The 14976-nt window shown below is 40.1% G+C and overlaps 1 protein-coding gene across 1 annotated transcript in view; it reads right to left on the minus strand.

Moving 5' to 3' along the window:
• LOC106084876 (uncharacterized) overlaps positions 1–14976 on the minus strand; it is a 124678-nt gene that overhangs the window by 57164 nt on the left and 52538 nt on the right. Inside the window, exon 3 of the mRNA XM_059369477.1 lies at positions 11067–11958. Within this exon, the coding sequence (XP_059225460.1) occupies positions 11067–11958 (892 nt within the window). The remainder of the gene's footprint in view (positions 1–11066; positions 11959–14976) is intronic.

Here is a 14976-nt window from a genome sequence, read left to right on the forward strand (position 1 = left end):
AGGTCAGAGGTTATTTGATATCATGGCCGCTTGTTTGTTTGTTACTTTTGTTCAGATACAATTTTAATGTGAAAAGTTTTATGGGTATTGTGTTTTTGTTGGTGAGTGTGTGTGTGTGTGTGTGTGTGGATGAATTTAAAATAGTAAAAGCAAATCAAATATATTTTGTAAGACACTTTGGGGTTTTGAGCAACAAAGGACAAGGTTTAAAATGAAAACAAATATATAATCGAACAACAATTGAAGAATGGAAACATATTTGCCATTGTACAATTTATTTGATATATATCGAGATTATTACACTATGTAACAGAAATTAGTATAGTAAATATTATAAAATTTTTATACCCTACACCACTACTGTGGTACAGGGTATTATTACTTAGTGAATTAGTTTGTAACACCCAAAAGGAAGAGAGATAGACCCATTGATAAGTATACCGATCGATTCAGAATCACTTTCTGATTCGATTTAGCTATGTCCGTCTGTCCGTCTGTCTGTTTGTCCGTCCGTCTGTCTGTCCGTCAGTCCATGTTAATTTGTGTACAAATTACAGGTCCAAATTTTCATCCGATCGTCTTCAAATTTGGTACAGGCATGTTTTTCGGCCTAGAGACGAAGCCTATTGAATTTGGAAAAAATCGGTTCAGATTTAGATATTGCTCCCTTATATATGTTCGTCCGATTTGCAGAAATAATGCAATAAAATTGTCATTTGTTAACCGATTCTCTCGGAATTTGGCAGGAAGGATTTTTTTATGACTCTCGATAATACTGGTGAATTTCATAAAAATCGGTTCAGATTTAGATATAGCTCTCATATGTATATATCGCTAGATTTTCACTCCTAGAGCCAATGCAAGCACATTTATTGACCAATTTTTCCAAAATTTTGTACAACGCTGTCCTCGACGACTTTCACAATATCTATTAAGTTTGGTCGAAATCGGGTCAGATTTAGGTATAGGTCCCATTTATATGTTCGTCCTATTTTGAGAAACATTGCAATCAGGTACTCATTTGTAAACCGTTTCTCTTGAAATTTGGCAGGAAGGATTTTCTTATCACTCTTTATATTACATAGGAATTTCGTAGAAATTGGTTCAGATTTAGATATAGCTTTCATATAGGCATATCGTCCGATTTTCACTTCTAAAGCCACAGCAAGCGCATTTATGGACCAATCTTGCCCAAAATTGTGCGCAATGTTTTTCTCGATGACTACCACAATAGCTAAGAAGTTTGGTCAAAATCGATTTAGATTTAGATGTAGCTCCCATATATATGTTCGTCAGGTTTTTGGGTAATTTGTTGTCCTTCGCAACCGTAGTTATTACATCTGGAACATATTGGCTTTGCTCGAAATTTGACACGGGGATTTTAATAACCCATTGGAAAACATCCGCCAAGGTCCATCAAAATTGGTTCAGAATTATATTTAGTTCCCACATTATATTTATAGGGTAGGTGTAGGGCATTATGTAGTCGGCACCACCCGACTTTTGCCTTTCCTTACTGGTTTGTCTATAAAAAAAATATCGGCCAATGTACTTGACAAATGCGATCCATGAAAAATGCTCCATTTATGGGCTCAAATCTCTATATCGGAAGGTCTGTCTATATGGCGGCTATATCTAAATATGGTCCGATCTGGACCAGATTTGACAGGAATGGGTAGGGGTCTACCGGAAAACACTGTGCCAAATTTCAACGAATTTGGGTAATGAATGGATCTTTTATGGCATCAATACCCTATATTGGGCTGTTGGTTTATAGGGCAGCTATATCCAAAATTTAGTCTGATCTGAACCACACTTTACAAAAATGGATAATGGGTCTACCAGAACTCACTGTGTCAAATTTCATCGTAATCGAATGAGAAATGACCAATTTATTGCCTCAAGACTTTAAGTCTGCAGATCGGTCTATATAGCGGCTATATATAACTAAAATCCGATTTGATAAAGTCAGAAGATCAGAATTTTAAATCATCAAAAATTGTTCGCAAAATATTTTTATACCCACTAAATTATAAATACCCAGCTTTTGGGTATAAATGGGTAAATACCCGGGTATTTACCCAATTAACCTGGTGAAAACCTTTGGGGTATTTACCCATCGCCCATCTCTATCCCTTCCCCGTACTCTTGAGTAGGTTAAATCCAGGAATTATTGGTCCACAAAACATTCCACCACATACTCTTGGTTTCTGGATAAGAACAAAGTCCTCAAGCCGTCAGAAGGACCTTTAGTGCCGCCGAAGCGGCCTTACAATGGTGGAGATTTATTTGCAGAAACCGGACCATAGACATAAGACTCAGAATTTCCACCACTATTGCATTAGCCTCGTATTCTGAGTCCGTTAAGACTTCATTCTCTTAAGATTCATTCGAGCTTGTCATTGTGAGTTCCTTGCGCATCCCGCGGCAGTTGGAAAGGCAGTGGAACCACTCTTGCTCAGGACATTGGACACTTGCGGTATGGACGATTCCTGCTTAAATGATTCACTAGCTGCTGCTGTTGAAGAACCTGTTGAGTTCCGTACCTTCCCGCTGGTGAACACCTCGAGTCCAATCCAACCAGATGATCCACCCATACAGGGCTTGTAGGGTCCCGTTTCAACGCCTTCGCCTCCTGTTTTGATTGTGACAGGGGGATTGTCAATCTCCTGCAATCCGCCTGACTTTAGAGATGTGGTCGATGGTGCCTCCGACAAATGTTCTGCTAAGTCGTCTCTGGATTTCCCAACCCCACAGCTTCCATAAACCTTCAGTTTCAACTTGTTGAATCCTTAGGATACAACTCCTTCAGACTTTTCGAAGTCTGCGAGATACTCGGAATTTAGTGCGAATACTGCATGCCTCTGGTCGCCATCAGCCTCATCTAATCTTCCAGTCCTTGGTTGAAAAATTGGGATTACAGGTCCTAAGTCTCCCAAGTACGAATTCGCGATCTGAGAGAGTGCCATTGGTCGAGAAGGAATATCTTTCTTCTTGACTGAATCCAGTGCCGCGCCTGGCCAGATCTCACAGATCCTCATTAGCGATACATTTTAACTGAGCAATTAGTTTGTATCGGCCCCGATACAAGCCTGCATCGCCACAGACTGGAGGTGGCCCATGCAATTCCTCAAGGACATCGGAGTATACATATGACAGTCCATTGACTATCCCACTCCAATTGTTCCTAGGTATGCAGCCCTGTTCTTCTCCCTTGTCGACAATTACCAACACCAAGCTGTCTTTAGCGCAGCCTTTTGGAGGACTGCGGCGCCATGTACGAATCTAGACGTTTAACCTTTAGGGTTGCCCGTTCGGCGAATCTCCGAGCCCAAAATAAAGGAGCTTTTCTCTTTATCGGTGAGAGATTTAGGATCATTCGCACCAAGTTAACCAGTAAAAGTGGCCGAACCGAATCTTGGGAACCCATCACCATAGATTCTGCTAAAAATTTATACAAATTTCCGCAAAATAGGACAAAAATTGTTGTTTGTTGGGGCTCAAGAAATCAAATCGTGAGATCGGTTTATATGGGGGCTGTATAAGGTTATGGGCCGATTTGGACCGTATTTGGGACGGTTTATGAAAGTTATAACAAATCACTATATGAACAATTTCAGCCAAATCGGACAAAAATTGCGGTTTGTAAGGCTCAAGAAGTCTAATCGGGAGATCGGTTTATACAGGAGCTTTATCAGGTTATAGATCTATACGGACCGTACTTGACACAGTTGTTGAAAGTCATAACACTACTTGACCAATTTCGGCCAAATCGGACATAAATTGCGGCTTTTAAGGACTCAAGAACTCAAATCGGGAGATCGGTTTCCATGGGAGCTATATCAGGTTTTAGACCGATTTGGACCGTACTAGGCACAGTTGTAAGAAAATATTACATGCTCAATTTTAGGCCACCGTAACGCAGAGGTTAGCATGTCCGCCTGTGACTCTGAACGCCTGGGTTCGAATCCGGGCGAGACCACCAGAAAAAATTTTCAGCGGTTGTTTTCCCCTCCTAATGCTGGCAACATTTGTGAGGTACTATGCCAAGTAAAACTTCTCTCCAAAGAGATGTGGTACTGCGGCACGCCGTTCGGACTTGGCTATAAAAAAGGAGGCCCCTTATCATTAAGCTTAAACATGAATCGGACTGCACTCATTGATATATGAAAAGTACGCCCCTGTTCCTTAGTGGAATGTTCATGGGCAAAATTTGCAATTTTGCAATTTCAGCCAAATAGGACAAAAATTGCGGCTTTAAGGGCTCAAGAAGTCAGTTTGGGAGATCAGTTTATATGGGAGCTATATCAGGCTATGGACCGATTCAGACTGTACTTAACACAGTTGTTGGAAGTCACTACGGAACACCACATGCAAAATTTCAGCCAAATCGAACAAAAATTGTGGCGTCTAGGGGATCTAGACGTGAAGTCGGGATATCGGTTTATATGGGGGCTAAATCTAAATCGGAACCGATATGGTCCATTAGCAATCCCCACCTAGTATTTAGTATCTGTGCAAAATTTCAAGCTGCTAGCTTTAGCGTTCGACCGCTATCGTGATTTCGACGGTCGGATGGACGGACATGGCTGGATTAACTCAAAACGTAGTGACGATCAAGAATATATGTACTTTATGGGGTCTTAGACAAATATTTGGAGGTTTTACAAACGGAATAACTAGATAAGTATACCTCCATCCTATGTTGGTGGGTATAAATTACAACAAACTTCAAAAAAAAAAAAAACAAAGCACTAGCGACTAAAACCTTTGGCGTACTCGTATGAGTAGATCTTTCTCATGCTAAATGAGGGAGATATAATTAAAATTCAACATAATGGAGGGTCCGGAATATATTGGGTTGCCCAAAAAGTAATTGCGAATTTTTCATATAGTCGGCGTTGACAAATTTTTTCACAGCTTGTGACTCTGTAATTGCATTCTTTCTTCTGTCAGTTATCAGCTGTTACTTTTAGCTTGCTTTAGAAAAAAAGTGTAAAAAAAGTATATTTGATTAAAGTTCATTCTAAGTTGTATTAAAAATGCATTTACTTTCTTTTAAAAAATGCGCAATTACTTTTTGGGCAACCCAATAGAAATCATACCTCAGTTCTAGACATTCCAAGTTGTATGTTAAAGCACTTAAGCCTTCATCTTTATTCAATTAATGTTTTTTTTCAGTGTGTAATATTTGCTATCAATTAATTGCATCGAAATTACATCAAGTTAATATGCCTGTGGTATGGTATTCAACACAAATATCTAATTGCAGCAATTCGAAAATTAGTTTAACAAACAAACCCTGCACAAATACCTTTGAACTTTTGTACATGAGCAATTAAAATGTCATAAAGTGATAAGGCCATAAATATTCGTTAAAACAATTTTGTGAAACAAGCAGGGCAAATATTTATTACATGGATATGATCAAAAGTTTTATGGCTTTGATTTAATAGCAGCTCCATAGTATCAAATTATATTCTTATTCGAAAAATATGGAGAAATGGGAAACTATGAAATATGTATAAAAATTACATGAAATTAAATTAATGGAAATACTATGCCAAAGGAATACTTATTAGGCAAATAACAGATTTGAAAGGATATTTCACTTTAAAATGGATTTAACCAAAAAGATTTTCAATTGTTATTAATAAAAATCTAGTAAAACAGTTTAAATTCAGCCGGGGTTATTTTTTAGGAGAGAAACTACAACGGGTGTAGTTTCAAATGTGGCGCTCTGAAGGTACTGAAGAAACGAAATCGGGTCAAGGGCAATTTTATGGCCTGTATCGAATCAAACGTTGCACAGATGCTGGAAAAGAACACCAATAGCAGGATTTCAGCCAAAGCGTTCAATGATTGCAGCTTCCAAATGGCGAAGTCATATCGTGGAATCGTTTATATCGGCTTGGTTTTCCAATACCAACCTCCCTTTACTAATAAGAAATATTTCTACGAAGCTTGCCTACCGAAACTATTTCGAATGTTAGAATGATGTTGTTGTTCCGAATAATAGTTATTGCAAAACTAGTGGATGAGTATTTTATTCCACTAAGTTATCACTCATTCTCTTCTAAATAATTATTTCAAAAATAAATAAACTATAATGGTATATTATTTAGCTTAATTGATGTAGACAATGGTAGCCTCAAGGTTAAAATGTGATTGTATGGTTAATTGATGGCTTCAACTCATTACGATATAATAATTATTGTTGTTGTTATTAGCATCAAATATTTATGCCTAATGAGGTTATTTATTTAATGATTTTAAATTGATCCATTATGTATGCGAATTGGCATGATTTGATTATAAAACACACACTATGAAAATGTAAATAATTCTTTGAACAATTATCAATAACGGAACACAGAAATACACATAGAAATTACATAGGCTATGGCAATGTCTAAAATAAACACACACACACACACACATAGAAAGATAATACTAGGAAATACATGGTAGCAATGATTAACACTATGTTGCATTGGGGAAATTTTATGTGGCCAAGTCAATGAAATGTTTTTTGAACATTTATCTAACATACAATGGCCACTACATTTTTATTTGAATTTCTTTAATTGCGGAATTTAATGATTCAACCTAAACTTAGGTTAGGTTGAAAAGAGGGTGCATGACACTATGGACATACACCTAAGCCAGTAATCGGCTTGTTATGAGCTCTAAAAACTAAAAAGTAATCTTGAACAAGTAAAAAGGCGTTAAGTTTGGTCAGGCCGAACTTTGGATACCCACCACTTGGGGTATATATGTAAACCACCTTTCATCAAAATCCGGTGAAAATTGCATACCTTGTGGCCCATAGCATTTATATCGAAATATGTTCCGATTTGGACGAAATACTAATAAGTACAAGTCTTTGTCCAATTGTGTATAACAAAATATTGGTCTATTTAGTAGCTATATCTAAAAATACACGGATGCCGAAAAACCTAACACATGTCACTGTGTCAAATTTCAGTGAAATCGGATTATAAATGCGCCTTTTTATGGGGCCAAGACTTTAAATCGAGATATCGTCTACATGGCAGCTATATCGAAATCTGAACCGATCAGGGCCAAATTAAAAAAAGATGTCGAAGGGCTTAATACAACTCACTGTCCCAAATTTCAGCGAAATCGGACAATAAATGCGCCGTTTATGAGCCCAAAACCTTAAATTCAGAGATCAATCAGCTATATTCAAATCTAGACCGATCAGGGTCTATCAGGGGTCTGAAGAAGCACGTCGAAGAGCCTAACACGACGCACTGTCCCAAATTTCGGAGACATCGGACAATAAATGCACCTTTTATGGGCCCAAAACCTAAAACCGAAAGATCGGTCTATATGGCAGCTATATCCAAATCTGGACCGATCTGTGCCATATTGCAGAAGTATGTCAAGGGGCTTAACATAGCTCACTGTCCCAAATTTCGAAAACATCGGACAATAAATGCGCCTTTTAAGGACCCAAAACCTTAAATCGAGAGATCGGTCTATATGACAGCTATATTCAAATCTGGACCGATCAGGGCCAAATTGAAGAAGCACCTCGAAGAGCCTAACACAATTCACTGTCTCAAATTTCAGCGACATCGGACAATAAATGCGCCTTTTATAGCCCCAAAACCTAAAACCGAGGTCTATATGGCAGCTAAATCCAAATCTGGACCGATCTGGGCCAAATTAACGAAGGATGTCGAAGGGCCTTAAACAACTAACTGTTCCAAATTTCATCAAAATCGAATAATAAATGTGGCTTTCATGGGGCTAAGACCCTAAATCGGAGGATCGGTCTATATGGCAGCTATATCCAAATCTGAACCGATCTGGGCCAAATTGACGAAGGATGTCGAAGGGCCTAACACAACTCACTGTCCCAAATTTCAGCAAAATCGGATAATAAATGTGGCTTTTATGGGCCTAAGACCCTAAATCGGAGAATCGGCATATATGGCAGCTATATCTAAATCTGGACCGATATGGACCAAATCATCGAATAATGTCGAAGGGCCTAACACAACTCACGGTCCTAAATTTCAGCAAAATCGGATAATAAATGTGGCTTTTATGGGCCTAAGACCCTAAATCGGAGGTTCGGTATAGATGGCAGCCATATCCAAATCTCAACCGATAAGGACCAAATTGAAGAATCATGTCGAAGAGCCTAACACAACTCACTTTCCCAAATTTCAGCAAATCGTATAATAAATGTGGCTTTTATGGGCCTAAGACCCTAAATCGGCTATATTTAAATCAGTACCGATCTGGGCCAAATTGACGAAGGATGTCGAAGGGCCTAACACAACTCACTGTCCCAATTTTCAGCAAAAGCGTGTAATAAATGTGGGTTTCATGGGAATAAGACCTTGAATCGGCGGATCGGTCTATATTGGGGCTCTATCAAGATAAAGTCCGATATAGCCCATCTTCGAACTTAACCTGCTTATGGGCAAAAAAAGAATCTGTGCAAAGTTTCAGCTCAATATCTCTATTTTTATATCCTCCACCATAGGATGGGGGTATACTAAATATGCGTCTGAGACCCCATAAAGTATATATATGCTTGATCGTCGTGATATTTTAAGTCGAACTAGCCAAGTCCGTTCGTCCGACTGTCCGCCGTCCGACTGTCCGCCGTCCGACTGTCCGCCGTCCGACTGTCCGCCGTCCGACTGTCCGCCGTCCGACTGTCCGCCGTCCGACTGTCCGCCGTCCGACTGTCCGCCGTCCGACTGTCCGCCGTCCGACTGTCCGCCGTCCGACTGTCCGCCGTCCGACTGTCCGCCGTCCGACTGTCCGCCGTCCGACTGTCCGCCGTCCGACTGTCCGCCGTCCGACTGTCCGCCGTCCGACTGTCCGTCCGTCCGTCTGTCTGTCGAAAGCACGCTTACTTTTGAAGTAGTAAAGCTTTCCGCTTGAAATTTTGCACAAAAACTTCTTATTAGTGTAGGTCGGTTGGGATTGTAAATGTGTGAAATCGGTCCATGTTTTGATATAGCTGCCATATAAACCCATCTTGGGTCTTGACTTCTTGAGCCTCTAGAGGGCGCAATTTTCATCCAATTTGACTGAAATTTTGCTCATAGTGTTTTGATATCACTTTCAACAACTGTGCGAAGTATGGTCCAAATCGGTTTAAATCGGTCCATAACCTGATATAGCTCCCATATAAACCGATCTTGGGTCTTGACTTCTTGAGCTTTCAGAAGGCGGAATTCCCATCCGATTTGACTGAAATTTTGCACATAGAGTTCTGATATCACTTCCAACAACTGTGCGAAGTATGGTCCAAATCGGTCCATACCCTGATATAGCTGCAATATAAACCGATCTTGGGTCTTGACTTCTTGAGCTTTCAGAAGGCGGAATTCCCATCCGATTTGACTGAAATTTTGCACATAGAGCTTTGATATCACTTCCAACAACTGTGCGAAGTATGGTCCAAATCGGTCCATACCCTGATATAGCTGTCATATAAACCGATCCTGATATAGCTGTCATACAAACCGACCTAGCATAGTTACACGCATCAAAATACAACGGCTGCGTTGGCTAGGTCATGTTGTCAGAATGGATGAAGAAGCTCCAGCAAAGAAGTCTTTTGAAGGCAAATACGGTGGTACATGCAAACCGGGAAGACGAAAAGCTCGATGGAAAGATTAAGTTGTGGGAGACACCTCGAAACTTGGTGTCAGAGATTTTAGAATGAGCGCAGAAGATCGAAGCGCTTGGAACGCTACTCTACGTTCGGCTAGTGGAAGAAATATTCTGTCATAGCCAATTAAAGTAAAGTATAAACCGATCTAGGGTCTTGACTTCTTGAGCTTCTAGAGGGCGCAATTCTTATCCGATTTGACTGAAATTTTGCACATAGAGTTTTGATATCACTTCCAACAACTGTGCGAAGTATGGTCCAAATCGGTCTATACCCTGATATAGCTGTCATATAGACCGATCTTGGGTCGTGACTTCTTGAGCCTCTAGAGAGCACAATTCTCATCCAATTTGGCAGAAATTTTATACAACGGCTCCTCCCATGGCCTTCAGCATACGTGTGCAATATGATCAGAATCGATCTATAGCTTGATACAGCTGCCATATAAACCGATCTCGCGATTTTGCTTCTTGAGCCCCGAATCGGACTATAATTTGATATAGCTCCTCCTCCGCCCGTATTCATTATTTTTTGTTTGCCTAAAAACAGATACTGAGCAAAGAACTCGACAGATGCGTACATGGTGGAGGGTATATAAGATTCGGCCCGGCCGAACTTAGCACGCTCTTACTTGTTAAAGACTGCAGCTTGATTTCAACAGACAGACGGACGGACGGACATGACTAGATTGTCTTAGATTTTTACTATGATCAAGAATATATATACTCTATAGGGTCGGAAATGGATATTGCGATGTGTTGTGAAGGGAATGACATATTGAATATACTCCCATCTTTTTGAAAAAACTTCAAAATTTCTGACTAGTCGGAATAAAAAAGTCAAAATCAGGTGATCGGTTTCCATAGGAGCTAAATGAGGTTATGAACCGGTTTTGTCGTCTGGTGAAATTCACGGTTGACACATAGCTCTCATATATTATTCCACGTTTTGCTGTAGCAAACGATAGCATTATTGGTTCATAGTTAAATGTCGTGGCCTCCTCAAGGTTGGAGAGGTGAAAAGTTTTCTTTTGAGCATAAAATGTGTTACATAGTGTAATAAATTCGCACTAAAAATTCCAAATCAAATTAGATTTTTATCCTATAATTGATTTGAAATAACGGAAATTAGTAAATAATATAGAAATACCATGAAAAGATGATTGGAACAAAATGAACAAACAAACAATCAATGACATTGACAACAATACGCACACACACATATACATAGACAAAATAACAAATACATATAAATATACACATAAAGAAACATACAAAGTTAAAAAACTCCAAAACTCTTTTAAGTGGTCTGAATTCAAAACTTGAGTTCATTGAAACGCTTGAAAAATTTAAAGGAAATATGTGTTGGTCATACCCTTCCTCTAGGCTTGGTTACCTACCTAATGTGGGATGAAGATTTGTGGTCAGTCCGGTGGAGGAATTGTTGCTGTTTATGTTGTTGGAATTATAGACATTGGCAGCATTTAGACTGGTATTACTGTGATTGCTGTTGGTGGAGGAGGCTGAGCCTCCACTGATACTGCCCGCACTGCTTGTACTGCCATTGGCCAAATGGTGTTGTTGCTGTTGTTGTTCGTTTAGTAGACCGCCAACAATGCCTCGTTGGCTGCCTCCATTTAACTGTTGCGTCATATGGGGCGCAGCTGAAGTGGTTTCGCCACCACCACTGGAGCCACCAAGGACACTGCCAGAGCCACTACAACTGTTGCTATTGTTGCCTTTATTGTTGGAGAGGGGTGGGGCAGTTGGATATGGGAAATTGAGTCTATGTTGTTGCTGCTGCTGCTGTAGTTGTAGTTGTTGTTGTTGCTGCTGCTGTTGTTGTTGATGATTATCAATGGTCATTGGGGATGTGAGGGTATGATTGCTACCATTGGAGCTTAGCGGCGATGGAATACTTTCACCGCTTGGCGTTAAATCATGCTGTTGTTGCTGTTGTGGCAGTTGTTGCTGCTGCTGTTGTTGTTGTTGTTGTTGCTGCTGCTGCTTTTGCTGTTGCGTTTTATGTTTATTGTAGAAAAGTGCTGATGCTGCGGCTGTGGCCGATGGTGATTGTATGCTGCTATTCGAGCTAGCTGCAAATTTATTTGTATTGGCCAATGCACTGGCTGCCGTAATCGCCGATGTGGCGTTTGTGGTGGGCGAGGAGGCTGCCCCCGCTATTGGCGTTGCTATGGTATTGTTGTCCAACGACAATATCGTCTTCAAAGGTTTATTGTTATTGACAGTTTTGTCGTTAAGCGCATTGCCATCTAATGATTTGATATTTTTCTACAAAAACAAAGTTGGAGAGTAAGAAAGTAGAGAAGAGAAAAACAAACGACAATGAAATTGGATACAATTCAATGACCTACATCATGGCAAACATTAATAGATTTGTGCAAGAGTAAATTGTAAGGTAATACAATTGGTCTACGTAATGAGATGAAATGCTAGGTATAATAGAACTATTCGAATTGATGGTAACTGGATAGAAACAGTGTATAGAAACAATTTCGTCTTCAAAGGTATGAAAAAAGGAATCAAAGAAAGAGGTCGAAAAAGAGATATTTGTTGGCTAACAAGTAAAAGTGTGCTAAGTTCGGCCAGGCCGAACCTTGGGAACCCACCACCAAGGATTCTGCAAAATAAATTTAGTTTATTTTATTCTACATTCCAGACTTCTGTCAAACCTACGAAAAATGAAAACCTCTAAAGGAACCGAACAGGAACGAATCCACAGACTAGCCTCTGGTGGGAATATGGCCCACGACCCTCGCACTGTTATTGTGTTGCAAATTCGGCAACCGGACTCTTAATAACACTACAGGGTAGCTGACACTAAGTGTTGCCGATATACAGTTCACACTAGCATGTCTAACGAACTAGAAATGGTAGCTTTATATACATGACTAGCCGAACCGTGCCCGCTCCGCTGCCCCTTCTTTAACTCTCAAATATCTTTTCAGGGTGGGGACACTTCGTCCTGAATGCGGATATCGAATTCGTGCCATTCTGGCCTATGATGCCGAGCGCGTTCGAATCCTGGCGAGAACATCGAACAAAGCGGTGTTTATCTCTTCTTAATGTTGGCGACATTTGCGAGGTACAATGACATGCATGGTCATTTGAAAAATTTCCTGGCGAGAACATCGAACAAAGCAGTGTTTATCCCTTCTTAAAGTTGGGGACATTTGCCAGGTACAATGCCATGCATGGTCATTTGAAAAATTTTCCCCAAAGAGGTGACGCACTGCGGGACGCCGTTCAGACTCGTTCAGGTACAATGCCATGCATGGTCATTTGAAAAATTTCCTGGCGAGAACATCGAACAAAGCAATGTTTATCACTTCTTAATGTTGGTAACATTTGCCAGGTACAATGCCATGCATGGTCATTTGAAAAATTTTCCCCAAAGAGGTGACGCACTGCGGGACGCCGTTCAGACTCGGCTATAAGACAAAGTCCCTTATCATTGTGTTCAAACTTGAATTAGAAAGCACTCGTTGATGTGTGAGTTCCTGGTGGTAATATTCTTCCTTAGGGTAATGTTCTCATTAGGGGAAGGATGGCATCTCAGACATTTCGACTCAAATATGGATATGAAATTCATGTTGCACTTCCAAATCACTTTAATTTGAGCCCCATATTGCCATGGCCGGTAAATATGGGTTGCCCAAAAAGTAATTGCGGATAATAAAACTTAGAATGAACTTTAATCAAATATAAATTTTTTACACTTTTTTTCTAAAGCAAGCTAAAAGTAACAGCTGATAACTGACAGCTGTGAAAAATTTAGTCTACGCCGACTGTGAAAAAATTTGTCAACGCCGACTATATGAAAAATCCGCAATTACTTTTTGGGCAACCCAATAAGAACCGTTTGGAGGGTGTTTTGGGGCTGGGGCAGCCACCGGCACTTTGCACTTAAAATAGATATCAAATTCGTTCTTTATTCCCAACGGAAATGAAGATCAGTTTAGGCGATGCTTTAGGGCATACCCCAAAACACTTGGCTCCAAAATTGGATATCAAATTCGTTTTCTGCTCTCAAATATCTTTCATTTGAGCCCCATATTGTCGTAATGGCTTAAATAACACATTTGACTATCTTTAAGAGGAAAAGCGCCACCTAGACTAGAACGAAAATTTTAATACCATATTCGCAATCTACCCCCTAAACTTTTCATTTGAATCCCATGTAACCATGGTCGGTTAATATGCCCATTTGGGTGTGGGCGACCTCCAATTACTTGGACCTAACGTTTTATGCCATATTTGTAATCTACTGCCTAATACTTTTCATTTGAGTCCCATATTGACATGAACTTTGAATATATCTGTTTCGAGAAGTCTTGGGGTTTGGGGGAAGGGGCGCCGCTGGGTACTTGAACACAAATTTTAATACCATATTTGTGTTCTGGTCTCCAATAACCTTCATTTGATACGCTTATTGTGCCCATCGCACCACTTTCGGATATGGGTGGGGTTTTTGCGGTAAAGGGGAGGGTCCGCCTACACCAGATATCTAAAAATTATATAGCCTATGTTTCCTTCAAGACAAACGTACACAATCTATGAAAATTGTAAGAAACTCGTTTCAGCCAATTATCATATAGTAATAATGGGTATAATGGCTTTTTGGGGGCATACTTCGAATCTGATTTTGTATGCCAGATTCGAAATCTACTCCCGAATACCTTTCATTTGAGTCCCATATTGTCATGATCGTCAAATAAACCTATTTTAAGGGGTTTTGCATGTGGGGCGGCCCAAAGGTACTTGGACCCCACTTTTTATACCCTCCACAATAAGATGGGGGGTATACTAATTTCGTCATTCTGATTGTAACTACTCGAAATATTCGTCTTAGACCCCATAAAGTATATATATTCTTGATCGTCGTGAAATTTTATGTCGATCTAGCCATGTCCGTCCGTCTGTCCGTCCGTCCGTCCGTCCGTCTGTCTGTCGAAAGCACGCTAACTTCCGAAGGAGTAAAGCTAGCCGCTTGAAATTTTGCACAAATACTTCTTATTAGTGTAGGTCGGTTGGTATTGTAAATGGGCCATATAGGTCCATGTTTTGATATAGCTGCCATATAAACCGATCTTGGGTCTTGACTTCTTAAGCCTCTAGAGTGCGCAATTCTTATCCGATTGGGATGAAATTTTGCACTACGTGTTTTGTTATGATATCCAACAACTGTGCTGTAGTATGGTTGAAATCGGTCCATAACCTGATATAGCTGCCATATAAACCGATCTCGGGTCTTGACTCCTTGAACCACTAGAGGGCACAATTCTCATC

Source organism: Stomoxys calcitrans, chromosome 5 (assembly GCF_963082655.1).
Source record: "Stomoxys calcitrans chromosome 5, idStoCalc2.1, whole genome shotgun sequence".
Taxonomy (NCBI): Eukaryota; Metazoa; Arthropoda; class Insecta; order Diptera; family Muscidae; genus Stomoxys; species Stomoxys calcitrans.